This window comes from Glandiceps talaboti, chromosome 18, assembly GCF_964340395.1.
Source record: "Glandiceps talaboti chromosome 18, keGlaTala1.1, whole genome shotgun sequence".
In the NCBI taxonomy this organism is placed as follows: domain Eukaryota; kingdom Metazoa; phylum Hemichordata; class Enteropneusta; family Spengelidae; genus Glandiceps; species Glandiceps talaboti.
The window spans coordinates 21843742-21865537 of record NC_135566.1 but is presented as its reverse complement, the minus strand read 5'-3'; the positions used below and the strand labels follow the sequence as shown (position 1 = coordinate 21865537).

General features: G+C 32.3%; 1 protein-coding gene across 1 annotated transcript; it reads left to right on the top strand.

Annotated features, from left to right (window-relative positions):
* The first annotated feature begins 166 nt into the window (after positions 1-166).
* LOC144449098 (aspartate dehydrogenase domain-containing protein-like) lies at positions 167-20994 on the top strand. The gene is made up of 8 exons (XM_078139541.1): positions 167-318; positions 3502-3640; positions 5947-6031; positions 6476-6619; positions 10287-10395; positions 12887-13007; positions 13327-13484; positions 19487-20994. Exons 1-8 carry the CDS (start codon positions 267-269, stop codon positions 19522-19524), a joined length of 846 nt encoding a protein of 281 aa, XP_077995667.1. The 5' UTR covers positions 167-266; the 3' UTR covers positions 19525-20994.
* The last annotated feature ends 802 nt before the right edge of the window (positions 20995-21796 follow it).

Genomic DNA, 21796 nt, shown 5'->3' with positions numbered 1-21796 from the left:
GCCAAAACAATGAATTCAAAAGAATATATAGTCGATCTTTCTATATCTTTTCGGACAAAATTCGATTGAAGTTTGGGATATAGAACAAACGATCTGCAGAAATTGCCACCTTTGTAATGGTTGACGCAGCGCTATCTCTGACGTCATAGTTTCCCAAATGGAGGACAGGGGTTTCCTGACTGTGGGATTCCCTGCCTGCTGTATATGTAATAGCTCTTAAATAACGTGCTTTGTCTAATACCGCCAGTCTCAGCGTATCATACGAAATGAATACAAACCTTCGACGAAAAATTGGAATTGTTGGATATGGACATTTAGGTGTGTATTTTCAGAAGTTTGTTCGAAGAGACGAATGTGAAGATTTTGTTGTGGAACATGCATAAAAATGATAAATGATACAGGTATTATTCATGCTGGTACATGTTCATGATATGCAGGAATTTAACACCCAGCCACTCCCTAAGTTCAATTTAAAACCTTGAGCTATTACCTTCTAACATAAAAGTCAAGTCAACATTTCCATTTTCGATAGAGAACTGTGATGAGACTTTAATTTAAGTTTCTAAAAACAGTTCATGGAATAATACGAGATTCGTTACATTTCTGAAACTACATATTTGCCCTGTACTTGTGAAATGTTTCTTGTATATGTGTGAGTGTAAATCACTCAAAAATAATGACAATCGCAGTATTTGGTGGGGGCATAGACCCTGCACGTAGGCAATCAAATTATGGTGTCTAATATCAAAATATTCAAAATAAAAATGATTGTATGATACGTACCATGTGGGCCCGGTATCAAAACTTCTATGTGATAATGTTCTACCGGATCTTTTTTAGTGATGGCTAGATAAACAATTTCAAAAGGAAAATTGATTTTATTGAACGATTTTCTTTGTTGTTGTTGTTGTTGTTGTTGTTGTTGTTGTTGTTGTTGTTGTTGCTGCTGCTGCTGCTGCTGCTTCTGCTGTTGTTGTTGTTCGGTTTTTTGTGTGGGTTTTTCCGCACGGGGGGGGGGGGGTGTATTAAATAAAAAAAAACCTCAAAAAGGTAGTCCTGGGTGGATTGGTTTGACACTTTGTACAATGTATCTTGGCATAGTGTCCAGATCAATTTCCTAATTTAGGCAAGATGATAGACTAGTGTAACTCACATCAACAGAACCTGACATAAATATGAAATGGTATGACTAAAATATATATATGAACATTATCACACTAGTACTATTCCAAAGTAGCAGCAACATCATCTTGAAATCAGCTGAAATCATGGAATTTGTCAATCTGATGAGAATTTTCAACTAAACAGATCGAAAGCTTAATGCTAAATACATAAATCGCTTGTGTGTTATAGCCCGTGTAAGTCATTTGATCTACCAAGCTGATGAACGTTTTTGGTCAACATCAACATAACTTTCTATGTACTGCACTGTGTTGGAGTGAGATTGAAGCCTTTTCTTTTTAGGTCCATGGGAAAAAACCTTCCAAATTATATGGTGATAGGGCTTTTAAGTATATGCACCAAAACTGTGGAATCATCTTCCATCTGATCTTTGGTTGATAGAGAATTTTAAATTATTCAAGGCAAATCTTAAAACATTCATATTTCGTAAATGTTACTGTTGAAGGTGGTTGTGTTTAATTTTTATGGGTTTCTGATGTGTCCTGTATTGTTTCTTTTGTTGTTTTTAATCAAACTGTTGTGAATTTATGATGTGATGTGCTTGGCAGTTTTTTATGGGTTTTTTATCTGTTTTTAAATTTTTGTGATTTGTTACATGCAGACCATTGAGACGTGTTGTGTAATATGCTTTTTAAATAATAAATTATTGTTATTAGTAGTATGTTTAGTAAAAAGGTACATATGCATATAGATAAAAAATATAAAATGTCTAATGATAAAGAGATCGACCTACATGTAAAAAGGTAAGTTTTCAAACTGCTTTTAAAACTGTCAAATGAAGAAGCAGCTTGTATCTGTAATGGTAAGGCATTCCATAGATGAAGGGCACAGTATCTGTAATGGCAAGGCATTCCATAGACGAGGGGCACAGTATCTGTAATGGCAAGGCATTCTATAGACGAGGGGCACAGTATCTGTAATGGCAAGGCATTCCATAGATGAAGGGCACAGTATCTGTAATGGCAAGGCATTCAATAGACGAGGGGCACAGTATCTGAAATGGCAAGGCATTCCATAGATGAAGGGCACAGCATCTGTAATGGCAAGGCATTCAATAGACGAGGGGCACAGTATCTGAAATGGCAAGGCATTCCATAGATGAAGGGCACAGTATCTGTATTGGCAAGGCATTCAATAGACGAGGGGCACAGTATCTGAAATGGCAAGGCATTCCATAGATGAAGGGCACAGTATCTGTAATGGCAAGGCATTCAATAGACGAGGGGCACAGTATCTGAAATGGCAAGGCATTCCATAGATGAAGGGCACAGTATCTGAAATGGCAAGGCATTCCATAGATGAAGGGCACAGTATCTGTAATGGCAAGGCATTCCATAGATGAAGGGCACAGTATCTGTGATGATAAGGCATTCCATAGATGAGGGGTACAGATTGAACAAGCTTGATTACCATAATACATATAGTACTGCCAATAGGTTGGTGTAAATTAATGTCACAATTGGACTGAGAATGAAGGGTACACAACCAGTGGCCTGTTTTGTCAGCAGTTCACTTAAATAAGACAGTGCAATTCCATTTATAACTTTAAAAGTAATACATAAAATGTTGAATTCAATTCACTGCTGAAACATAGAGCCAGTGTAAATCATGAAGAATTGGAGTAACATATGGTCACATTTTTTCTTTCTGGTGACAATTAGGTCAGGCTGCTGAGTTTTGAATCCTCATATAAGGGAAGACTATAAAATAAACTATTACAGTAATCTAATCAAGATGTTATGAAGGCATGAACAAGTTTCTCGGTAGAAGTTTGATCCAGTATGTTGTGAATATTTTCAATCTTCCAAAGCACAAAGGAGGTAGCTTTGCGAACATTTACAACATGACATGGCATGGTGACAGCTGCATCCATGGAGACACCAAGATTTCAAACAAAATGTCAGAGGAATGGATTGACCTCACCAATCCACACATCACAGTGAGGGATGTCTGGTACCAGACCTTTAAATTAATATACCTCCAAATTTAGAAGAGAAATGCACAATCACTTCGTTGCAACAGCCCTTAACATGTTTTCTACTCCATGAGGCTCAGTCAATCTCAGCCTCAACTAACTAGTACAAGCATACAGGATGAAATCCTTATAATGAATGGCAGCCTCAAGGCTATACTTTGTCCCTATAAATACAGCGTGATTGATTGCGGCTCAATTGTCATTCATATTTGCCCATGAACTTTAAGTCATTCATAAAGAAATGGCATTGGTAAGGCTCAAAGCAACAGTGGAGAGATTCCAATGGTGTCTTATCATGACTCCATTTATACTTTGTATATATTATTTGATTATGTTCATATTAGGTCAATATCTAGTGAAGGTAATAGAAGAAAGAGGTAATGACTTAGAACTGGTGTTTGTTTGGAATAGAACTGTAGATACACTCAAAGGAAAAGTGGATGACAAATATATTCTTGAGGATCTTGCTGCGTTTGCTGACAGGTAAGGATAGATATTTGGAATGACACAAAATATGCAAAGATTAAGTAATGAATGGAATAGAAGATGCAACAGTGGTAGCAGGTACACACTCTGTAACTATATGGTCTTTGGTGGTTATTAAAGGTACACACTCCAACTATATGGTCTTTGGTGGTTATTAAAGGTACACACTCTAACTATTGGTCTTTGGTGGTTATTAAAGGTACACACTCTGTAACTATTGGTCTTTGGTGGTTATTAAAGGTACACACTGTAACTGTATGGTCTTTGGTGGTTATTAAAGGTACACACTCTGTAACTGTATGGTCTTTGGTGGTTATTAAAGGTACACACTCTGTAACTATGTTCTTTGGTGGTTATTAAAGGTACACTATAACTATATGGTCTTTGGTGGTTATTAAAGGTACACACTCTAACTATCGGTCTTTGGTGGTTATTAAAGGTACACACTCTGTAACTATTGGTCTTTGGTGGTTATTAAAGGTACACACTCTGTAACTATTGGTCTTTGGTGGTTATTAAAGGTACACACTCTGTAACTATTGGTCTTTGGTGGTTATTAAAGGTACACACTCTGTAACTGTATGGTCTTTGGTGGTTATTAAAGGTACACACTCTGTAACTATTGGTCTTTGGTGGTTATTAAAGGTACACACTCTGTAACTATTGGTCTTTGGTGGTTATTAAAGGTACACACTCTGTAACTATTGGTCTTTGGTGGTTATTAAAGGTACACACTCTAACTATTGGTCTTTGGTGGTTATTAAAGGTACACACTCTAACTATTGGTCTTTGGTGGTTATTAAAGGTACACACTCTAACTATTGGTCTTTGGTGGTTATTAAAGGTACACACTCTGTAACTATTGGTCTTTGGTGGTTATTAAAGGTACACACTCTAACTATTGGTCTTTGGTGGTTATTAAAGGTACACACTGTGTAACTATTGGTCTTTGGTGGTTATTAAAGGTACACACTCTGTAACTATTGGTCTTTGGTGGTTATTAAAGGTACACACTCTGTAACTATTGGTCTTTGGTGGTTATTAAAGGTACACACTCTAACTATTGGTCTTTGGTGGTTATTAAAGGTACACACTCTAACTATTGGTCTTTGGTGGTTATTAAAGGTACACACTCTGTAACTATTGGTCTTTGGTGGTTATTAAAGGTACACACTCTAACTATTGGTCTTTGGTGGTTATTAAAGGTACACACTGTGTAACTATTGGTCTTTGGTGGTTATTAAAGGTACACACTCTGTAACTATGTTCTTTGGTGGTTATTAAAGGTACACTATAACTATATGGTCTTTGTAGGTTATTACGGGTACACACTCTAACTATCGGTCTTTGGTGGTTATTAAAGGTACACACTCTAACTATTGGTCTTTTGTGGTTATTAAAGGTACACATTCTGTAACTATTGGTCTTTGGTGGTTATTAAAGATACACACCAGTGTGCCCTCTAAGCCAATTTGACGTGCCACTGACGCACGGCGAATTCATTTGATGCTGGAGAAAACATATTATTTTGACGCGTCACTGACACTGGCTAAATGGATATGTGGAAACTGAAATCCTTATAGTAAACACACATGTGTCTCATAAAATGTATTTTAGTATTTTAAATCACTTGGAAAGGAAATGAATGAACATAAATCACATTGGAAACTTAAATTCAGAATCGATACCTCTGTAATACTGCCGACTGCTTTTGCTATGGCTGTCGCCAATTTGTTGACAGTCTCAGTTACCCAGATTCGCTGTTGAGGGCCTGAGAAGCTGACGATCAAGTCGACACAGAGATTGCTACACGTCATCATGGCGTCTAGCGCGAAAAGTCGAAAAGATCGAAAGATCTTTGCAAAAACAGCGAAAGATTACTTTTTTCACTGGTAGTGGTGGTTAGAGAGAAAATAATAATGAAGAACACACCAGTGACCTTAGCAAACATCGAACTTTCTGAGCAGATGGAAACAAGAGCCCAGCTGTGTGTGTGTGTGTGTGTGTGTGTGTGTGTGTGTGTGTGTGTGTGTGTGTGTGTGTGTGTGTGTGTGTGTGAACAACTTAAACTCAAAAACCACTGAACCAATGCCTTGATAATTGGTGGGAACATTACTTTTGGTGTCGAGGGGGGGGGGGGTACTTGCACAATAACTTTGCTATCCAACAAACCAGTTGGAGGCTACATCTTGTATGAAGGCTACGGTGAAAATAGGAGTATAGACATTCAATGTACATTCTCAAAATTAATAACATTATGATATTTATTTTCCTGATTCATTTTCTCATTTTGCAATATACAGAAAAGCTGATTTAATAGTAGAAGTGGCTCATCCCAGTATTTCCAACGAGTATGGCGAGGCTTTCCTGCAAGTTGCTGACTATATGGTAAATTTCTTTCTCTGTTCAACAAATGGAGGGAGAGGGGGAGGTAGAACTCACTGTATCTATATTCTGTATGTACATGGGCTGTGTATATGCATGCATGAATTAATCAGGGGTGTGTATATATGCATGCAAATGTTAATTAGGGGTGTGTGCATATGTGGACACATGTTAATCAGGGGTTTATGCATACATATGTTTATCAGGAGTGTCGAATGGGGTTTCACCTGACTTTCACCTGTTTTTGACTCTGTGAATAGGAATTTTAGTACGATACTGTAAATCTAGAGTCCAAGAACATGCATTCTGATAATCTTGTTTAGTCCTTGGACTCAAATAATTTAGTAACCAAGTTTATCCCAACCAACAAAAGTCCATCATCAATCTCTAAAATTACTTGTATGCAACAGTACTGTTATGTTATGTTTTGTTTGATGAACTCCAAAGGTGGGCTCACCAACAACTTTTGCCAATCAAGAAGTAGAAGACAGATTAAGAGCTGCCGCAAAGCATCATGGCTTGTATATTCCCAGTGGTGCATTATGGGGTGGCAATGACATCAAGAAAATGGCTGACCGAGGAACACTACAGGTACACCCTAACAGATTGCTAAATATAGATTATAATATGGTGAAATATATTTTGTAGATTACCACAACTGAACTGATATGTAGTGCTGCTATCAGTATAGGTATGGCAAAGTGTCTGTCTCTGTGTGTGTGTGTGTGTGTGTGTGTGTGTGTGCATGTGTGTGCGTGTGTGTGTGTGTGTGTGTGTGTGCGTGTGCGCGCACGCGTGTGTGTGTGTGTGTGTGTGTGTGTGTGTGTGTGTGTGTGTGTGTGTGTGTGTGTGTGTGTGTGTGTGTGTGTGTGTGTGTGTGTGTGTGTGAACAACAAAAACCACTGGACCAATGCCTTGATAATTGGTGGGAACTTTACTTTTGGTGTCTAGTTGGGAAATTGTTCGAAGCAAAATGGTCACATCACAGGTGTGTGTTTTGGGTCAAAAAAGGTGAGCTTTGGTGTGAGAACATGCTTTGACTCAGTCTAGAAATGAAAGTTTATTGTTTTATTGATACCATGAAATAATTAAATATTTTATGGACTACTTGATATCTCAATGGCATCAAGATTAACCGCTATTTTTAGCACAGCTGAATTAAATCATAGACACGAAGGGTGTTCACATATGTAAAAAACCTTGCCACGGCCTGGTCCCAGTAAACAAATTAATCAGGTGTTAACTTTTGGTCTGCGTTCAGATTGCATATTTGTCGTCATCCAGTCTAGGACAAAAACAGCGCCCTCAGTCACATCAACGCTACTATTGTTAAATATGGTTGACTTCGATAATTGTTTACTTTCCAACTGATAATAACTTTACACATTCATGGGACGCTTAGACAATAGTAAAAAGGTCAACATATACTGTAGGTCAACATGAGAGGGCGTCATCTGGGACAAGGTCTGCATTCACACAGATGTTTTTGCTCTGGGACAAGACCAGGCCCGGCCCAGGCCAGGGCCTGAACCACCTTCTCATCTGGGACCAAATCTTGTCCGGGCCAGGCCCTGGCTAAACCGTTCACACCTGTTTTTTTGTCCCAGACCAGGACCTGGCCATGGCCTGGCCCTACACAATATTCGTAGTCTGAACAGGCTAACTGTATGATTAAAACAGGTTCATTTATGTTACAGACATGATAAAAAGTCTTGTCCATCTATATATCTCTCTGTCTGTCTGCCTATCTGTGGTTGACTTAAACTTAAAGAAAATTAAAAGTCCAAAACCACTGGGAAGAATATTTTGATTGTTTATAGGGATGTTGATTTCAGTCTCTAGTTGGCACAGTAGTAGTAGTAGTATGTTTATTAGAGTGACATGTAATCACATAACATAATAGTAACAATACAAGTCAAAACAAGGAATTACCCAGCCCAACGGGCTTACAAGTCACTACAGTCAGTGTACAATATATACTGGTAACACTGTCGAAAGAAAAAAAAAAAGGCAGACTACATTCAAAAACTTTCGCAATGTAACATAATACTTTAGGTGTGTACATACAATATATCACGCCTTCTCTTGAAGGCCCTTGAAACAAATTTTGAAACGAGTCTTGGATGTTTAGTCATGATGTGGTTCAACTTTCTGGTATCGTTGAAGGTGGGAAATTCGGGACAAGCGATCCTTACATTGTTCAGAAGAATATGACGAAGCTTATATCATTGTAAAGTGAACAATGGAAAATAAAATGAGGTTTGTCCACAATCTAGTTCAAGTCACAAAATCTACATGTACGAGTGTTTAGCGCTTCACCTCTGAAGCGACCCATTTCTATCCTTAATGGTAAAATTCCTAATCGAAACTGGGCGAGAAGGGACCTTTCGGACCTTGATAGGTCCAAATTTAGATACCCTTCCGCACAATACGTGGTCTTAAATGTGCAATAAGTACGGAGTTTAGGCTTGTTTAGGACATTGTTGTGCCAACCGTCAGTGTACATTTTCTGTTTACAACTGAACTAATGAAGTTCAAGTGCTATAGGCATGGTGTTGTGTCTGGGTGTCTGTCCGTCCATCCATCTGTCTGTCTGTCTGTCTGTCTGTCTGTCTGTCTGTCTGTATGTGTGTGGATGACACCCAATCGATTGCCTTGGTATTTGTTGGGGATATTACTTGTGGAGTTTAGTTGGGTAACTGTTCAAATGAAAATGATCGTATCAGAGATGTGCATTTTGGGTCAAAAAATGTAATTTTTGGTCAAAAAACGTTAACTCAAAAATTGCGGGGCAGATCAGTCTGACATTTGTGGGAACAGTCTTAGTATAAGGGTGTTTAGATCAAGAATTGTTCCTACATGATGATCCAATCAGTATATGCCAATTGGGGCTCCAAACTACTGAGCAGATGGGGCTGAAATTTGGTTAGAGCATTAGTGGAATGTTTCTAGAGGTGTTATTCTGCAGTTATTGTTCAAAACATTTTGACACAACTAGCCCTAGCAACCATAACCCCGCCCTTACCAACAATGAAATGATCAATGCATATTACAAAGATAACAACAGGGATTGGTAGGTAAGTGAATAAAGATTTTTAAAAATGTATGCAAATATGCCTAGCAACAAGACCATGCCCATAGCAACAGATAAATGATGATGTATATTGCAAAGATGAAACATGGCATGGGTATGTAAATGAATAATAGTTCCAAAACTGTAACTAGTGTAAGCAAATATGCCTAGCAACAAGACCATGCCCATAGCAACATCCAAATACAGTGCTATTTTTTGAAACACAATCTTTCAAAATGTAAATAAATTATAAACTATTGTATACTCCCATGTAACTACAGCTGCAATTGAGGTCTGCATAACTAAGATAGACACAAACTTAAATCATTGCTTGCTGGTACTTTTGTTGTGAGGATATAATCATCCAGTCATAAAATTCTAATAGTAAGGTATATGTATCATCAGAAATGCCTCCCTACTGTCAGTAAAATGAAAACAAATATCCATTCAATAGCTTATATTGATATCTTGCAATATTAACTAAGTTAGTTTTTGTCAACTGAAACCTTGAATGCTGAGTTCAATAGAGATAGAACTGAGATTCAATATACTGACAGTGAGTTAGACAGGGTAAAGATAGAACTGAGATCCAATATACTGACAGTGAGTTACACAAGATAGAACAGAGATCCAATATACTGACAGTGAGTTAGACAATGTAAAGATAGAACATAGATCCAATATACTGACAGTGAGTTACACAAGATAGAACAGAGATCCAATATACTGACAGTGAGTTAGACAATGTAAAGATAGAACATAGATCCAATATACTGACAGTGAGTTAGACAGGATAGAACAGAGATCCAACATACTGACAGTGAGTTAGACAGGGTAGAGATAGAACAGAGATCCAATATACTGAGAGTGAGTTAGACGGGATAGAACAGAGATCCAATATACTGACAGTGAGTTAGACAATGTAAAGATAGAACATAGATCCAATATACTGACAGTGAGTTACACAGGATAGAACAGAGATCCAATATACTGACAGTGAGTTAGGCAGTATAGAACATAGATCTAATATACTGACAGTGAGTTAGACAATGTAAAGATAGAACATAGATCCAATATACTGACAGTGAGTTATACATGGTAATGAAAAGAGTATATAACCATCTCTCTGCCAAACTATGATATGTATATAGTAAATAATTGTTGTTAATTCTTTTATACAACCAGGGTGTCAAAATCACGATGACAAAACATCCTTCTAGCTTTAAACTTAATGGAATATTAAAAGAGAAGAACAATAAGGTAACAGGAGAAAAAGCTGTCACACTTTATGATGGTAAGACACAATCCTAAACATTTCGATTGGAAATATTAAATGTTTTGTCCTTTGTAATATTACTGAAAACAATAAAGAGAAAACAAAGATAATTACAATTTTCATTCCTTAGATAACAAAAGTAAATTTTTACATATTTTGTCTGCTGATGATAAACTTTCTCTTGGAAACTTTCTTGTTAATGTAAAAAATATAGCAGTTGGAAAAATGATTGTATTTTATTTACTTATTTTTGTATGCTTTACCATGCTTGCTAAAGCATGATGTTATGCAATAAAGAATTGAATTGAATTGATAATATACAATGTCATTTTTTATGTTTGTATTTAAAGTAACCTATATGTCGCATGTCAACTTCTTTTACACACTACAAGGAATAAGAAATCATAAAATGAAAGTTGTTCTTGTTTTGTATGTTGTGATGTTCTGTATGTTGTTGTGATGTTTTGTACGTTGTTGTGATGTTTTGTACATTTGTTGTGATGTTTTGTATATTATTGTGATGTTTTGTACATTGTGATGTTTTGTACGTTTGTTGTGATGTTTTGTACATATTTGTGATGTTTTGTAAGTTGTTGTGATGTTTTGTACGTTGTGATGTTTTGTACATTTGTTGTGATGTTTTGTACATTTGTTGTGATGTTTTGTACATTTGTTGTGATGGTTTGTATGTTTGTTGACGTTTTGTACGTTGTTTGATGTTTTGTACATTTTTGTGATGTTTTGTACATTATTGTGATGTTTTGTACATTTGTTGTGATGTTTTGTATGTTTGTTGGCGTTTTGTACATTGATGTTTTGTACGTTGTTGTGATGTTTTGTACATTGTTGTGATGTTTTGTACGTTGTTGTGATGTTTAGTACGTTGTTGTGATGTTTAGTACGTTGTTGTGATGTTTTGTACATTGTTGTGATGTTTTGTACGTTTGTTGTGATGTTTTGTATGTTTGTTGTGATGTTTTGTACATTTGTTATGTTTTGTACGTTTGTTATGATGTTTTGTACATTTGTTATGTTTTGTACGTTGTTTGATGTTTTGTACATTTTTGTGATGTTTTGTACGTTTGTTGTGATGTTTTGTACATTTTTGTGATGTTTTGTACGTTTGTTGTGATGTTTTGTACATTTGTTGTGATGTTTTGTACATTTATGTTTTGTACATTTGTTATGATGTTTTGTATGTTTGTTGTGATGTTTTGTACATTTGTTGTGATGTTTTGTATGTTTGTTGTGATGTTTAGTACGTTGTTGTGATGTTTTGTACGTTTGTTATGATGTTTTGTATGTTTGTTGTGATGTTTTGTATGTTTGTTGTGATGTTTTGTACATTGTTATGATGTTTTGTATGTTAAGATGTTTTGTACATTTGTTATGTTTTGTATATTTGTTATGTTTTGTACATTTGTTGTTTTGTACATTTATTATGATGTTTTGTAATTTTGTTATGTTTTGTACGTTTGTTGTTATGTTTTGTACATTTGTTGTTATGTTTTGTACATTTGTTGTTATGTTTTGTACATTTGTTGTTATGTTTTGTACATTTGTTGTGATGTTTTGTACATTTGTTGTTATGTTTTGTACATTTGTTGTTATGTTTTGTACATTTGTTGTGATGTTTTGTAATTTTGTTATGTTTTGTACGTTTGTTATGATGTTTTGTACATTTGTTATGTTTTGTACATTTGTTGTTATGTTTTGTACATTTGTTGTGATGTTTTGTACATTTGTTGTTATGTTTTGTACATTTGTTGTTATGTTTTGTACATTTATTATGATGTTTTGTAATTTTGTTATGTTTTGTACGTTTGTTATGATGTTTTGTACATTTGTTGTTATGTTTTGTACATTTGTTGTTATGTTTTGTACATTTGTTGTGATGTTTTGTACATTTGTTACGATGTTTTGTACGTTTGTTATGTTTTGTACATTTGTTATGATGTTTTGTACATTTGTTAAGATGTTTTGTACATTTGTTGTGATGTTTTGTACATTTGTTATAATGTTTTGTATGTTTTATGTTTTGTACATTTGTTATGTTTTGTACGTTTGTTATGATGTTTTGTACATTTGTTATGTTTTGTACATTTGTTATGTTTTGTACATTACCATATTTAGACATTATGTAACTACCCCTAATAAACACTAACTTATCATTGGGTAGAATTCTGTGATTACCATATTTAGACATTATGTAACTACCCCCAATAAACACTAACTTATCATTGGGTAGAATTCTGTGATTACCATATTTAGACATTATGTAACTACCCCCAATAAACGCTAACTTATCATTGGGTAGAATTCTGTGATTACCATATTTAGACATTATGTAACTACCCCCAATAAACACTAACTTATCATTGGGTAGAATTCTGTCAGTGATTAACAAAGACTAGACATGATCTATATGGGTAGATTTTTCACAGTTTTACAAAATACTATAACTATTTGTACAGTACATGAATAATATTTTTCTTTGTGTTTGGTTTAGGTCCTGTTAGAGATCTGTGCCAATTAGCACCCAATAATGTCAACACAATGGCGGCGGCAGCAATAGCTGCCCATAATCTTGGTTTTGATAAAGTGCAAGGTGCCATTATTGCTGATCCAAGGTAAAGTCAAAGGTCACCTATTCAATGTTAAGGTCTTTTACTATATTTGGGATCATGTCATGGGATCAGATAAAGATGCTATTTGATGCTTAAAACTGGTCTCAAATCCTTGAGTAAAAGGTAAAATGTCTGAAATGATGTCCACCAAGCATCTCATGTAACATTTAATAGCAAACTTACAATGTAGGTGGTTGCATATTGGATAATGATCATTCTGTAATGTGCCCACATATCCTGAGAAATGGGCAGTCTCATTTGGAAACTGGACAACAGTAGTATTTTTGATACTGAATTTCAATTGGTTTGTGATCTTTTCAAGCATAACAGACTGGCATATTGTAGAGATTGATGTAACTGGACCTTGTGATGTCAGTTCCAGTAATGTGTTCACTGTCACCACTGTACGTAAGAATCCAGCAAAGGTTGGACATGTCACTGGTTCTGCAACCTATGCATCATTCCTGAGTAGCATGATAGGTAAGTGCAATGTATCAAGACATTGTGTCACTTCTATGTTTTGTATGCTTCTCATACATACAATGGAGAAGTCACCAAATGAATTATAGTCTATAGCAATGAATATTCCATGATAAAGTTATAATTCTACCAATGAATATTCCATGATAAAGTTATAATTCTACCAATGAATATTCCATGATAAAGTTATAATTCTACCAATGAATATTCCATGATAAAGTTATAATTCTACCAATGAATATTCCATGATAAAGTTATAATTCTAGTAATGAATATTCCATGATGAAGTTATAATTCTAGTAATGAATATTCCATGATAAAGTTATAATTCTACCAATGAATATTCCATGATAAAGTTATAATTCTACCAATGAATATTCCATGATAAAGTTATAATTCTACCAATGAATATTCCATGATAAAGTTATAATTCTACCAATGAATATTCCATGATAAAGTTATAATTCTACCAATGAATATTCCATGATAAAGTTATAATTCTACCAATGAATATTCCATGATAAAGTTATAATTCTACCAATGAATATTCCATGATAAAGTTATAATTCTACCAATGAATATTCCATGATAAAGTTATAATTCTAGCAATGAATTTTCCATGATAAGGAAAATGAATATTCCATGATGAAGTTATAATTCTCCTAAAAATGAATATTCCATGATAAAGTTATGATTCTTGTACTGAATATTCCATGAGTTATATTTCTACCAATGAATATTCCATGATAAATTCATAATTCTACCAAAAATAAATATTCCATGATAAAGTTATAATTCTAGTAATGAATATTCCATGATAAAGTTATAATTCTACCAATGAATATTCCATGATAAAGTTATAATTCTACCAAAAATGAATATTCCATGATAAAGTTATAATTCTACCAATGAATATTCCATGATAAAGTTATAATTCTAGGAATGAATATTCCATGATAAAGTTATATTTCTAGTAATGAATATTCCATGATAAAGTTATAATTCTAGCAATGAATATTCCATGATAAAGATATAATTCTACCAATGAATATTCCATAATAAAGTTATAATTCTACCAAAAATGAATATTCCATGATAAAGTTATAATTCTATGAATGAATATTCCATGATAAAGTTATAATTCTAGGAATGAATATTCCATGATAAAGTTATAATTCTATGAATGAATATTCCATGATAAAGTTATATTTCTAGTAATGAATATTCCATGATAAAGTTATAATTCTAGTAATGAATATTCCATGATAAAGTTATATTTCTAGTAATGAATATTCCATGATAAAGTTATAATTCTAGTAATGAATATTCCATGATAAAGTTATATTTCTAGTAATGAATATTCCATGATAAAGATATAATTCTACCAATGAATATTCCATAATAAAGTTATAATTCTACCAAAAATGAATATTCCATGATAAAGATATAATTCTACCAAAGAATATTCCATGATAAAGTTATAATTCTACCAATGAATATTCCATGATAAAGTTATAATTCTACCAATGAATATTCCATGATAAAGTTATATTGCTACCAAAAATGAATATTCCATGATAAGTTATAATTCTAGTAATGAATATTCCATGATAAAGTTATAATTCTAGTAATGAATATTCCATGATAAAGTTATAATTCTACCAAAAATGAATATTCCATGATAAAGTTATAATTCTACCAAAAATGAATATTCCATGATAAAGTTATAATTCTAGTAATGAATATTCCATGATAAAGTTATAATTCTACCAAAAATGAATATTCCATGATAAAGTTATAATTCTAGTAATGAATATTCCATGATAAAGTTATAATTCTACCAATGAATATTCCATGATAAAGTTATAATTCTACCAATGAATATTCCATGATGAAGTTATAATTCTAGTGATGAATATTCCATGATAGTTATAATTCTACCAATGAATATTCCATGATAAAGTTATAATTCTAGTAATGAATATTCCATGATAAAGTTATAATTCTACCAATGAATATTCCATGATAAAGTTATAATTCTACCAATGAATATTCCATGATAAAGTTATAATTCTAGTAATGAATATTCCATGATAAAGTTATAATTCTACCAATGAATATTCCATGATAAAGTTATAATTCTACCAATGAATATTCCATGATAAAGTTATAATTCTAGTAATGAATATTCCATGATAAGTTATAATTCTAGTAATGAATATTCCATGATAAAGCTATAATTCTAGCAATGAATATTCCATGATAAAGTTATAATTCTAGTAATGAATATTCCATGATAAGTTATAATTCTAGTAATGAATATTCCATGATAAGGAAAATGAATATTCCATGATGAAGTTATAATTCTCCTAAAAATGAATATTCCATGATAAAGTTATGATTCTTGTACTGAATATTCCATGAGTTATATTTCTACCAATGAATATTCCATGATAAATTCATAATTCTACCAAAAATAAATATTCCATGATAAAGTTATAATTCTAGTAATGAATATTCCATGATAAAGTTATAATTCTACCAATGAATATTCCATGATAAAGTTATAATTCTACCAAAAATGAATATTCCATGATAAAGTTATAATTCTACCAATGAATATTCCATGATAAAGTTATAATTCTAGGAATGAATATTCCATGATAAAGTTATATTTCTAGTAATGAATATTCCATGATAAAGTTATAATTCTAGCAATGAATATTCCATGATAAAGATATAATTCTACCAATGAATATTCCATAATAAAGTTATAATTCTACCAAAAATGAATATTCCATGATAAAGTTATAATTCTATGAATGAATATTCCATGATAAAGTTATAATTCTAGGAATGAATATTCCATGATAAAGTTATAATTCTATGAATGAATATTCCATGATAAAGTTATATTTCTAGTAATGAATATTCCATGATAAAGTTATAATTCTAGTAATGAATATTCCATGATAAAGTTATATTTCTAGTAATGAATATTCCATGATAAAGTTATAATTCTAGTAATGAATATTCCATGATAAAGTTATATTTCTAGTAATGAATATTCCATGATAAAGATATAATTCTACCAATGAATATTCCATAATAAAGTTATAATTCTACCAAAAATGAATATTCCATGATAAAGATATAATTCTACCAAAGAATATTCCATGATAAAGTTATAATTCTACCAATGAATATTCCATGATAAAGTTATAATTCTACCAATGAATATTCCATGATAAAGTTATATTGCTACCAAAAATGAATATTCCATGATAAGTTATAATTCTAGTAATGAATATTCCATGATAAAGTTATAATTCTAGTAATGAATATTCCATGATAAAGTTATAATTCTACCAAAAATGAATATTCCATGATAAAGTTATAATTCTACCAAAAATGAATATTCCATGATAAAGTTATAATTCTAGTAATGAATATTCCATGATAAAGTTATAATTCTACCAAAAATGAATATTCCATGATAAAGTTATAATTCTAGTAATGAATATTCCATGATAAAGTTATAATTCTACCAATGAATATTCCATGATAAAGTTATAATTCTACCAATGAATATTCCATGATGAAGTTATAATTCTAGTGATGAATATTCCATGATAGTTATAATTCTACCAATGAATATTCCATGATAAAGTTATAATTCTAGTAATGAATATTCCATGATAAAGTTATAATTCTACCAATGAATATTCCATGATAAAGTTATAATTCTACCAATGAATATTCCATGATAAAGTTATAATTCTAGTAATGAATATTCCATGATAAAGTTATAATTCTACCAATGAATATTCCATGATAAAGTTATAATTCTACCAATGAATATTCCATGATAAAGTTATAATTCTAGTAATGAATATTCCATGATAAGTTATAATTCTAGTAATGAATATTCCATGATAAAGCTATAATTCTAGCAATGAATATTCCATGATAAAGTTATAATTCTAGTAATGAATATTCCATGATAAGTTATAATTCTAGTAATGAATATTCCATGATAAGTTATATTTCTAGCAATGAATATTCCATGATAAAGTTATAATTCTAGCAATGAATATTCCATGATAAAGTTATAATTCTAGTAATGAATATTCCATAAGTTATAATTCTAGTAATGAATATTCCATGATAAAGTTATAATTCTAGTAATGAATATTCCATGATAAAGTTATATTTCTAGTAATGAATATTCCATGATAAAGTTATAATTCTAGTAATGAATATTCCATGATAAAGTTATAATTCTAGTAATGAATATTCCATGATAAAGTTATATTTCTAGTAATGAATATTCCATGATAAAGTTATAATTCTAGTAATGAATATTCCATGATAAAGTTATAATTCTAGCAATGAATATTCCATGATAAAGTTATAATTCTACCAAAAATGAATATTCCATGATAAGTTATAATTCTAGTAATGAATATTCCATGATAAAGTTATAATTCTAGTAATGAATATTCCATGATAAAGTTATAATTCTACCAATGAATATTCCATGATAAAGTTATATTTCTACCAAAACTGAATATTCCATGATAAAGTTATAATTCTAGCAATGAATATTCCATGATAAAGTTATAATTCTACCAATGAATATTCCATGATAAGTTATAATTCTAGCAATGAATATTCCATAAGTTATAATTCTAGCAATGAATATTCCATGATAAAGTTATAATTCTAGCAATGAATATTCCATGATAAAGTTATAATTCTACCAAAAATGAATATTCCATGATAAAGTTATATTTCTACCAAAACTGAATATTCCATGATAAAGTTATAATTCTAGCAATGAATATTCCATGATAAAGTTATAATTCTACCAATGAATATTCCATGATAAGTTATAATTCTAGTAATGAATATTCCATAAGTTATAATTCTAGCAATGAATATTCCATAAGTTATAATTCTAGCAATGAATATTCCATGATAAAGTTATAATTCTAGCAATGAATATTCCATGATAAAGTTATAATTCTACCAAAAATGAATATTCCATGATAAGTTATAATTCTAGCAATGAATATTCCATGATAAAGTTATAATTCTACCAAAAATGAATATTCCATGATAAGTTATAATTCTAGTAATGAATATTCCATGATATATTATAATTCTAGTAATGAATATTCCATGATAAGTTATAATTCTAGTAATTAATATTCCATGATAAAGATATAATTCTACCAATGAATATTCCATGATAAGTTATAATTCTAGCAATGAATATTCCATGATGTTATAATTCTACCAATGAATAATCCATGATAAAGTTATAATTCTAGGAATGAATATTCCATGATAAGTTATAATTCTAGTAATGAATATTCCATGATAAAGTTATAATTCTATGAATGAATATTCCATGATAAAGTTATAATTCTATGAATGAATATTCCATGATAAAGTTATATTTCTAGTAATGAATATTCCATGATAAAGTTATATTTCTAGTAATGAATATTCCATGATAAAGTTATAATTCTAGTAATGAATATTCCATGATAAAGTTATATTTCTAGTAATGAATATTCCATGATAAAGTTATAATTCTACCAATGAATATTCCATGATAAAGTTATAATTCTAGTAATGAATATTCCATGATAAAGTTATAATTCTAGCAATGAATATTCCATGATAAAGTTATAATTCTACCAATGAATATTCCATGATAAGTTATAATTCTAGTAATGAATATTCCATGATAAAGTTATAATTCTACCAATGAATATTCCATGATAAAGTTATAATTCTACCAATGAATATTCCATGATAAAGTTATAATTCTACCAATGAATATTCCATGATAAAGTTATAATTCTACCAATGAATATTCCATGATAAGTTATAATTCTAGCAACAATGTGTGTTGCTCTGATTATGACAAGGTATTGAAATCTTGCACATACTTGACTGTTTTTATGTGTGTTGTTATTTTGTATTTATAGGGGCCACAGGACACGGGGCTGGAATTCATCTATGCTGATTCCTTTGCCAAGCAAAACAGACAACAACTCAGTGTTTCACTCAGGAAGGAGTTATTGGATGACAATGTGTGCTTCAGTTTAATATAAGACTGATAAATTATTTCAAATTTCAATATTCAAAACCTGTTCAAAACATTTTCGTTAACATTGGCAGTTTGGTCAATGAAAGGAGGGGGGTTTTGAGTCAGTTGCATGATTAAATTGAACAGTTGTGAACAGGACAAACAAGTGCCTTGAAGAGTGCAAACTGGTCAGTGTGTGTACATGCATTGACAGTTATTGACATGGGTTTACAAGTATATTAACTCCATTTATAATATTGGACTTGATAATTAGCTGGATTAATCTACCAGTTAAAAGTTCACTCAATCTAAGAGATATATCCAACAACTTTTGGTTATTAAACCATGAATAGTTTGTATATCAGTGAATTAACAGACAATCATACTTCTCATAGGGTTCCTATCTAAAGAGCTTTATACATGTGAAACAATAGATTTTGGTTAGCAATTTATCAGATACCCTTAAAATTGCTGAAACTGTAACATGTAAAATTAACTATGCAGTGTGCGGTATTATGCTTTGAGAATAGAGTGTCTTTTGCAAGAACAAGAAAAATGTTTCTTGTCAACAGATGGGGGGGGAGTGTGTTTTTTTATTTCTCAGAGGTGGTGGTTTGTCTTGTAGATGAATAACAGGGCACACATTTTTAAGTTCAGCATGAACAAAAAATCACCGGCCTGGCCCATCCCTGACCATAAAAACTGATCACTCCCTTACCAGAGGCATTCAGTTTGAATCTGGTTATTTCATGGGAGTAGATTTTTAGCCCCCACCAGACAAAGTCCATGGGGGCTTATAGATTGGGTTCCATGCGTCCGTGCATCCATGCATGTGTCAGGAGCTATTTCTTGGAAATGACCGGACCAATTTATCTCAAGCTTGGTACAAGGACAACGCACTATGACATACATATGCACCATAATATATTTTGTGATACAATCCAATATGGTTGCTAGACGGCCATTCTGTTGCAAATTTTTCATGTTCAAAGCCATTATGCAGACATACCTGAACAGATCTCATTCAAAGTTGGTATAAGGACAAATATGCAAGTCAATTTATGTCTTGATATGACCCAATATGGCCACCGGGCGGCCATTTTTTAATGATTTTTTTCATGTCCAGAACCATTACTTGGACATGACTGAAGAACCGATTTCTATCACATTTGGTGCAAGGACAACACACTATAGCATACATATGCATGCCAAATTAAATACTCCCATGGTTATAAAAAAAACAACTCCTGTGTCCTCATTAAGCTTCTGTGATGTTAATCAATGTATTCCATCCCCATGAACTTGAAAGTTTACTTCCGGGGTGTACTCCATCCTTCATCACGAAAATGTACTCCATTCCAGCTGAAAACAGTGACTCAGCAAAGGAAAATGATTTTAAAATAATAAATAAACGGTCTCAGTCTGATTGAAGTAATGCATCACGATATGAATGGCCAATCATTACGAACTATGAAATAAGCCCCACCGACACACTTCATGACTTTAAGACTCCACAAGATATAAGCTTCACCAATGCCCATGTATAGGCATGGTGCAGTATCTGTGATCCGTCTGTATGCATGTGCATGTGTGTGTGTGTGTGTGTGTGTGTGTGTGTGTGTGTGTGTGTGTGTATACCCAGTATTGCATACATATGGTTCATCAGCTATAGAGCTTATTGCATACATATTTCATTACCTATAGCCAAGTTTTTTCTATTAGCTATAGACCAAGTTTTGCATATATATAGTTCATTAGCTATAGACCACATTTTGCATACATGTGGTTCATTAGTTATATACCAAGTTTTGCAAACATATGGTTCATTAGCTATAGACCAAGTTTTGCATAGATATGGTTCATTAGCTATACATCAAATTTTGGATTACGGTTCATTAGCTATAGACCAAGTTTTGCATACGTATGGTTCATTAGCTATAGACTACATTTTGCATACCTGTGGTTCATTAGCTATAGACCAAGTTTTGCATACATATGGTTCATTAGGTATGGACCAAGTTTTGCATATATATGGTTCATTAGCTATAGACCAAATTTTGCATACATGTGGTTCATTTGCTATAGACCAAGTATTGCATACATACGGTTCATTAGGTATGGTTCAAGTTTTGCATATATATGGTTCATTAGCTATAGACCACAATATTCATGGGATGTTCGAAAGGGTGCTCAAAGCGTTCTTCCAGAC

Bases quoted from the DNA above. Each gene is read 5' to 3' on its own strand.
- LOC144449098 (XM_078139541.1), top strand. From the start codon at position 267: ATGAATACAAACCTTCGACGAAAAATTGGAATTGTTGGATATGGACAT. The intron at 3,641-5,946 runs GTAAGGATAGAT...TGCAATATACAG, and splicing joins CTTGCTGCGTTTGCTGACAG to AAAAGCTGATTTAATAGTAG. The intron at 6,032-6,475 runs GTAAATTTCTTT...TGAACTCCAAAG, and splicing joins TGCAAGTTGCTGACTATATG to GTGGGCTCACCAACAACTTT.